Genomic DNA, 6,818 nt, shown 5'->3' with positions numbered 1-6,818 from the left:
TCTAGCACAAAGCTGCCCTGACAAAGTTCAAGCATTTTTGTTCTCTCCACACTGTGTACAGAACAGTTTATTCCCTTCTTTGCAATGTGACTGACACAGCCTTTGTGTGTAACAGTATCCTGAAGACAATGATGAAGAGCCCTGTTTCACACAGTACCACACAGTGTGGCTGAGGCTGGACCTCTGGAGGGAGGTCATGTGGTCTGACAGCCCTGCTCAAGCAGGATCACCTACAGCCCATTGCCCAGAATCACATCCAGACGGCTTTGGAAGGTCTCCAAAGCTGGAGACTACAGCAGCTCTCTGCCAGTGCCCCATCTGCCTCACAGTAAAGAAGGCTTCCTGATGTTCATGAGGAACATCCCATGTTTCAGTTTGTGCCCACTGCCTCTGGTCCTTTCACTGGGCAGCACTGCAATGAGCCTGGTTCTGTTCTTCTTTGCACCCTGCCTTCAGGTTTTCACACACAGGTTCTCACCTTTGTAGCCCTTCATTGAACTCTCCCAAGCAGCTCCATCTTTCTCTTGCACTAGGGAGCCTAAAGCTGGGCTCCAGCAGAGGCCTCGCTTGTGCTGTATGGAGGGGCAGGATCACCTCCCCCAACCTGCTGGCAACAGTCATCCTACTGCAACCCTGGGCACTGCTAGACATCCTTGCTGCAAGGACACAGTGCTGGCTCACATTCAGCTTGGTGTTCATCAGCATTCCCAAGTCCTTTTCTGGAAAACACATCTCCAGCTGGAGGGTTCCCACCATGTACTGGTGCCTGTGGTTGTTCCCCGCCCCAGTGCAGGACTTTGCTCTTCCACTTGTTCCCCTTGTTGTTCCCCTCATTCTCCTCAACTTCATGAAAGTCCTCTCAGCCTATTTCTGCAGTTCCTTGATCTGGCAGCACAAGCCTGCAGTTTCTCAGTTACTCCTCCCAGCTAGGTGTCACCTGCGAACTTGCTGGGAGTACACTCTGCCCCACTGTGGAAGTCATTAATGAGGATGTTGAAAAGGCTCAGGCCCAGTTTTGACCCCTGGGACACACACCTACTTACTGGTCTCTTGTGTCATATGTCACCATACTCTGGGCGTAGCCATTCACCTGAGGTCATTGTCTGCACAGTCTATACATCAACTGCTTCTCTTTGAAGGTATTACCCACAGTCAAAAGCCTTACTGAAGTCTACAAAAACAATGACTGCTGTCTCCCAGGCTCTTTAACAAGTTGGTCAAGAGCATGATATTGCCTTGCTGAATGCATACTTACTCCTGATGCCTTCTCATTGTTCATCTGGAAATGATTCTCAAGCTTAACTATTCAACAGGTTTAACCATTTAGCAAGCTCACTGGTTTTTTCCAGTAATTTTACAAATTATATCCCTAACACTACTATTCTCATTTTAGGAAAAGGATAGCAAATTAATAGTAGAACTTAGCAAGTTCCTGGTACTGTTGCATTATTTATAATTCTCCAGAGTTTTAAAGTCCTGTCTGGAAAAAGAACTGATGAAAGCAGAAGCTGAAATGACACTCCAGTATTAAATAAGTAACCCTCGGTTACTAAAACCAATATGTTCATTTTTTAGCTCCACCAGGTGCCTGACAAACACACTTGGTCAGTCCTGAGGAACAGAGATTTTCAAATTAATCAGAGGGATCTCAAATATGATTGCATAGATATCTAAGAATCATTTTGATCCTCTTCAAAATTATTATTAGGTATGAGTACTTGCAACAGAAGGAAAAGTTGCTTTAAAGGGACTCCAGGTTTTCACTTCTGAATGAGCTCAATGAGAAAGGCTTACACATAGCCTTACATAAAGGTCAATTTTCTCTCATGTTCAATATGCATGAGATAAGCAGAAAGCTTATAAAGAAAACAGGGAGATGAAATGTCTTTCATCCAGTAGAACCCATCATGGTGGTTTAATCTTTTTTCCCCATTACTACACAATGACATTCCTAACAGAAATCATTGTGTATGTTCTGCCTCAAGTATTTAAAAAGTTGTGCTGCCTGAAATAAGGCTAAAAAACTCCAAACCTCTCTGTTTTGAATAATCCAACCAAAACTTTAGAAAACTTTCAGGTGGTTTGTACTTTTACAATTATACTGGAATATATATTCCTTTGTTACATTGATGCCATGAAGATTTTTGCCTTTTCTTTTATGCCCCTGTTATATCTATTTTCAATTCCTGTATTCTTAGTGCTTTTTGCCTACATTCTTGGACTTGTTTGTTCAGCTAGGAGACTAAACATTTTATAAGTTTCATAGTTACGGATCAGTGTGCCCCAGACCCCAAGGTCCTCTCCAGAACACATTCTGTAAACTAAGATAGAACCATCCATGGGAAGATTCCTTAGGGAGGGGGGCTCATTCAAGCCACTCATTGGGGAATTTTTGATAGATATGCTAATTAGTAAGACCTATAATGTTATACCAGATCTTTTCGGGGGGGGGCATTGTGGTGTGCACTGAGGTGCCTTCGACCTGGACGTGGTGCACCTAAAGATCCTTAAAATAAATACCAAGCTAAAATCCCTTTTTCCCTTCTAACCATGTTTCACTCTTGATTTTAAGACCAGGAAAAAGCATCAACATGAGTTTCACACATTTAACTGTATCAGTTCAAAAACATTGACTTAATTTTGCCTGTAAATGACCTGTGCCCAACAAGCTCTAATATGCAGTCCAATTAAGAGAAAAATATTACTGCTAGATTACGATAAGCACTCCCTTTAATGATTATACGGTGTGAAACTGGCTTAAACTTTATTGTTTAAGACAAGCTGCAGTGCCAAGCAGAAACAATGCTGCTAAAAAAATCATCCCTATTACCCACGCATGTGTATCTGCAGTCATGCATCACATGGCTTTGGTTGTTTTTTTCCTCTATCAGAACTGTTTTCAGACACATGCATTACATAACCCCGGGCAGTACCCACGTTTCTGGCAGCACGATGGAAGCAGAAACTTCTTGAAAGACTTATCTCCTTTTTCTGCAGAGGCCCAGCAGGGAGAGGAGAGAGCAGCACACCACAGGGAGGGGGCATGGACCCTGAGGGGAAATTTAGGTTTGACGTTAAGAAACTCTTTACTGCGAGGGCGTGAAGCACTGAACAGGCTGCTCGGGAGAGGCTGTGCATGCCCCATCTCGGGGCGTGTTCAGGGCCAGGTTGGATGGGGCTGAGCAACCTGGTCTGGTGCAAGGTATCCCTGTCCATGGTGGGTGGTTGGAACTACATAATCTTTAAGGCCCCTTCCAACTCCTCACCACTCTATGGCTCTATGATTCTATGAAAGCAACCGTAAGATTGCTCTTTCTGGCCACGTTCCCACCGCCCTTATCTCATCCCGCAGGGCAGAAACAGCAAGCGTATCTGGGGAGCTGCAACGCCTCTTAGCAGACCCTAGCGGCCTGCTACGCACGTATTCCCAGGGATGCGTTTGATGGTTTGTTTCGCCGGGTAAGGATGTTTGCAAACTGAAATCCTGTCCGCAGTTCCCACCCTGCTCTGGGTACATCTGCACCCCACGTTTTATCTGTTTTCACCCTGAGCAAGTACGACCGACACTGCGGCCACTCCCGATAGCTGCAGCCAGGGCACCATTGGCTTACAGCAGCTACCCGGCAGGCCGGGGCCAGCGTACTTTTAATGTGAACGCGACGCTTTGTTAAGAGGACGAGGCGTCTCTCGCTCGCTACCCTGAAAGAAGCAGGCCCCCCGGACACCGGGGACCAAGCCGAGCCGGGCCCCGCCAAGTGGTGCAGGGCAGGGCAAAGCAAGATACGGCAAGGCCGGACTGGGCTGGGCCAGGCCGAGTCAAGCACCGCAAAGCAGTGGCGGTGAGCGCCGGAGCGAGCTACGCATGCGCGGGCCGGGCGTACCCTGCCCGGCCCAGCCGTCCCGCCGTCCGCTCGAGAAACCGCTGGAAGGGCCCCCGCCCGCCCCGGCCGCCGCTGGCCAATCACGGCGCGTCCGCGCCTCTTCCCCCACCCGCCCCGGCCCCCCCTCGTGCCGGCGCCGCCGCTCTGCCCGACCGCCACCGCCCGTTACGTAACGCTGCCCGCCCGCCGCGGCTGCCGGGGATTGGTTGGGAGCGGCGAGCGGGCGAGTCACGCGGCGGCGGGCTCGGGTGGGGCGCGGCGGCGCGGCACGCGATTGGCCGGCCCCAGCGAGAGCCAATGGGAGCCGAGCCGCTGGATTCAAACGTTGAGGGGCGCGGAAGGGGGCAGTTAGTGCGCGAGGTGTTCGTGAGGGGGTCACCAGAGGGCTGTGCTGCTGCTCCAGCCTGTGCTGCTGCCCGCCATGGCCCACAAGCAGATCTACTATTCTGATAAGTACTTTGACGAGCAGTACGAGTACCGGTAAGAGGCTGCGGGAGAGTGCAGGAGGGCTAGCTGAATGGATTGGGAAGAGCCACTCCCTAGGAGGGCGGCTCAGGCAGGCGCCTTGGCCGAGCTGTGCGGACTGTTCTCAGGGAATGAGGGCTCCGCCGGGAGAATGGAGCCAGCGAGGGCGCAAGGCCAGGGGGGAGGGGCTGTGCCGAGCCTCCCCATGGGGTGTTTCCGCGTGGCTTTGAACTGGCTGAAAGAAGGGGGTGGGTGATCCAATGCTCTTTTCGGCTGGTCCGGACCGCTGGGCAAGCGGCCACAGGGTGATGGCGGAGGGGCGGCACTCGCTGCGCGACTCCAGGGAGGGGATTGTGGCAGAGCCTGGGATGGAGCAGCGTCGGCCCCTGCGGACGAGGGACTGTTGAAGTTTAACTCCCTAGGCTTACTTGAAAGCTGTATTACAACTATTTTAGAAGTCCAAAGTTCCTATTTTTCAAGTAGCTGATATGGCAGCCTGTTGCTAGGAGCGCATGCTTCTCTCACTGTAGCTCCATTGAATTTCTTCTAGAAGGCAGATTGGCTTCAAGTATGCAGTTGCTTTACAGCTATAACGTTTAATACTCGTAAATAATTTTAAACTAGATTATGGGACGGGTGTCATAATCAAATTCATGCCAAGACTCTGTACTCTTGTTTTCTTCATAGGGAAACTGAGTATTCATAAGCTGCTTACTGTCTTTCAGTGCAAATCTGTTCTAGTTTTCTAGTGTACATTATGTTGTGTGTGTGTTTAATAATTAAACCTCTCCAGACATGTGATGCTGCCACGAGAACTTTCAAAACAAGTGCCAAAATCTCATCTGATGTCTGAAGAAGAATGGAGACGACTTGGTGTTCAGCAGAGTCTTGGCTGGGTTCACTATATGATCCATGAGCCAGGTGAGCACATCTGAACAGAATTAGACAAACGAAAAAGTCAAATACCACCTACCTGGTGTTCAGTTGAAGTATGTGATGCATAACTCCTACTGTGGGATCCATTTGGAGTTCACTACTGAATGTTTAGACTCTCTCTCCTTGCTATTTTAGTCCACTGCCAACAAAGGCAATGTAATCTTTATTTTCAACCTTCACATCCTGCTTCCAGACTTGCAAAATGCAAGCCTTGTCCTACATGTGTATTGTTTAACTGTAGAGAAAAAATACCAGACTGGAAAGTGTTCCTGCCTCTGCCCATAGAAACAAGCTTTTTGTGAGTTCTTAAATAACGGGGGTATGCAATGACTGAATCAAAGTTAATGTAGCAGCATATCTTTAAATCATAAAGCTGACACACCTACTTTTACTTTCCATGAGGCATTTAGAATTAAGAAGATCGATAATAATGTAAGCTGGCTGTATTAACCAGAGTGGATTTTGTTGGTGTTTGATGTGTACCTAACAGACAGTATCAGCAGTTTGTTAGTCTAAGTTACAGTAGCAGAGGTTATCAAATACAGAGTATTTTATAATGTCTCTTTACATTAGACTATTTCCCCAGTACTTCTCTTCTACAGAAGTTTATGATACTGCCAGCATTGAGTATAAAAATGAAAGCTTGACTGTTGCAAGGGTACTGCCGACTTGGTCTGTTAATATTGCATGTGGGGCCATATTTGGGCTTACTAATTATTTATTTGAAAGTAAGCTTCAACTATCATTCTAAATTAAAGAAATCCCTTTAATCAAGACTTGGACAAACTGACACTTTGTTCAACTTTTCTTTCTGCAGAACCACATATTCTGCTCTTCAGAAGACCTCTTCCAAAGGATGAGCAGAAATAAGCCATCACCTCTTGAATCTTCTGGAACTATGTATATGAGTGTATATATGTTGGTAGTATTCAGTGAATACTTTGAATTTACAAAACATACATCCAAACCTGTGCATGAGCTGTATTATTCACAGCAACAAAGCTCAGTCAAATGCAATTCCAAGTAGGCTGCTATGATGTTCAAAGAGTGATGACTGTACTGTTAATTGTTAATGTAAATGCCTCTCTGACTTAAATTGTGTTAATGTTTGTGTTGCTTGCTCTAATTAGCTCATTGCTTGTTAATGTTCTGTAACTTTTGCACTCATATATTCTGCTGTAGTGTAGTATGTTCAAATCCAGTAGTTCAACTGTTCAGGAGTAAGTAGGCTTAAGAAATAAACCGTTTTTAATGTTCTATGAAACTTAAGTGTCTGGAGTTGCAATTTATTGGATAAAACAAATATTCATTGTCCAACATTTTTTTAAGAGTACCTAGTTCAAAAAAAAAAAAAATTTGGTGAACCTTATTCAATGATTACTTGTTATAAACTTAGGGTTGAGTAGTACTCAGTATTTCAAAGAGCTATTTTTATGCTCCTTTGTTTGCCAATACCAGTCAATTTTCTATCACAAGGTTTTTACACTGGGGTTTTAGCCTGCTCTTCCTGTCTTGCATTCAAATTGTCACTGGCAT

General features: G+C 46.5%; 1 protein-coding gene across 1 annotated transcript; it reads left to right on the top strand.

Annotated features, from left to right (window-relative positions):
- The first annotated feature begins 4,193 nt into the window (after positions 1–4,193).
- On the top strand, positions 4,194–6,546 carry CKS2 (CDC28 protein kinase regulatory subunit 2). Its single transcript, XM_048292904.1, has 3 exons — positions 4,194–4,361; positions 5,140–5,267; positions 6,100–6,546. Exons 1-3 carry the CDS (start codon positions 4,303–4,305, stop codon positions 6,150–6,152), a joined length of 240 nt encoding a protein of 79 aa, XP_048148861.1. The 5' UTR covers positions 4,194–4,302; the 3' UTR covers positions 6,153–6,546.
- Positions 6,547–6,818: the final 272 nt, after the last annotated feature.

Source organism: Corvus hawaiiensis, chromosome Z (assembly GCF_020740725.1).
Source record: "Corvus hawaiiensis isolate bCorHaw1 chromosome Z, bCorHaw1.pri.cur, whole genome shotgun sequence".
Taxonomy (NCBI): Eukaryota; Metazoa; Chordata; class Aves; order Passeriformes; family Corvidae; genus Corvus; species Corvus hawaiiensis.
This window is presented reverse-complemented; position numbering and strand designations above follow the sequence as displayed.

Coding starts and splice junctions, on each gene's coding strand:
- CKS2 (XM_048292904.1), top strand. CDS start 4,303: ATGGCCCACAAGCAGATCTACTATTCTGATAAGTACTTTGACGAGCAG. Junction 4,362..5,139: donor GACGAGCAGTACGAGTACCG/GTAAGAGGCTGC, acceptor AAACCTCTCCAG/ACATGTGATGCTGCCACGAG. Junction 5,268..6,099: donor CTATATGATCCATGAGCCAG/GTGAGCACATCT, acceptor TTCTTTCTGCAG/AACCACATATTCTGCTCTTC.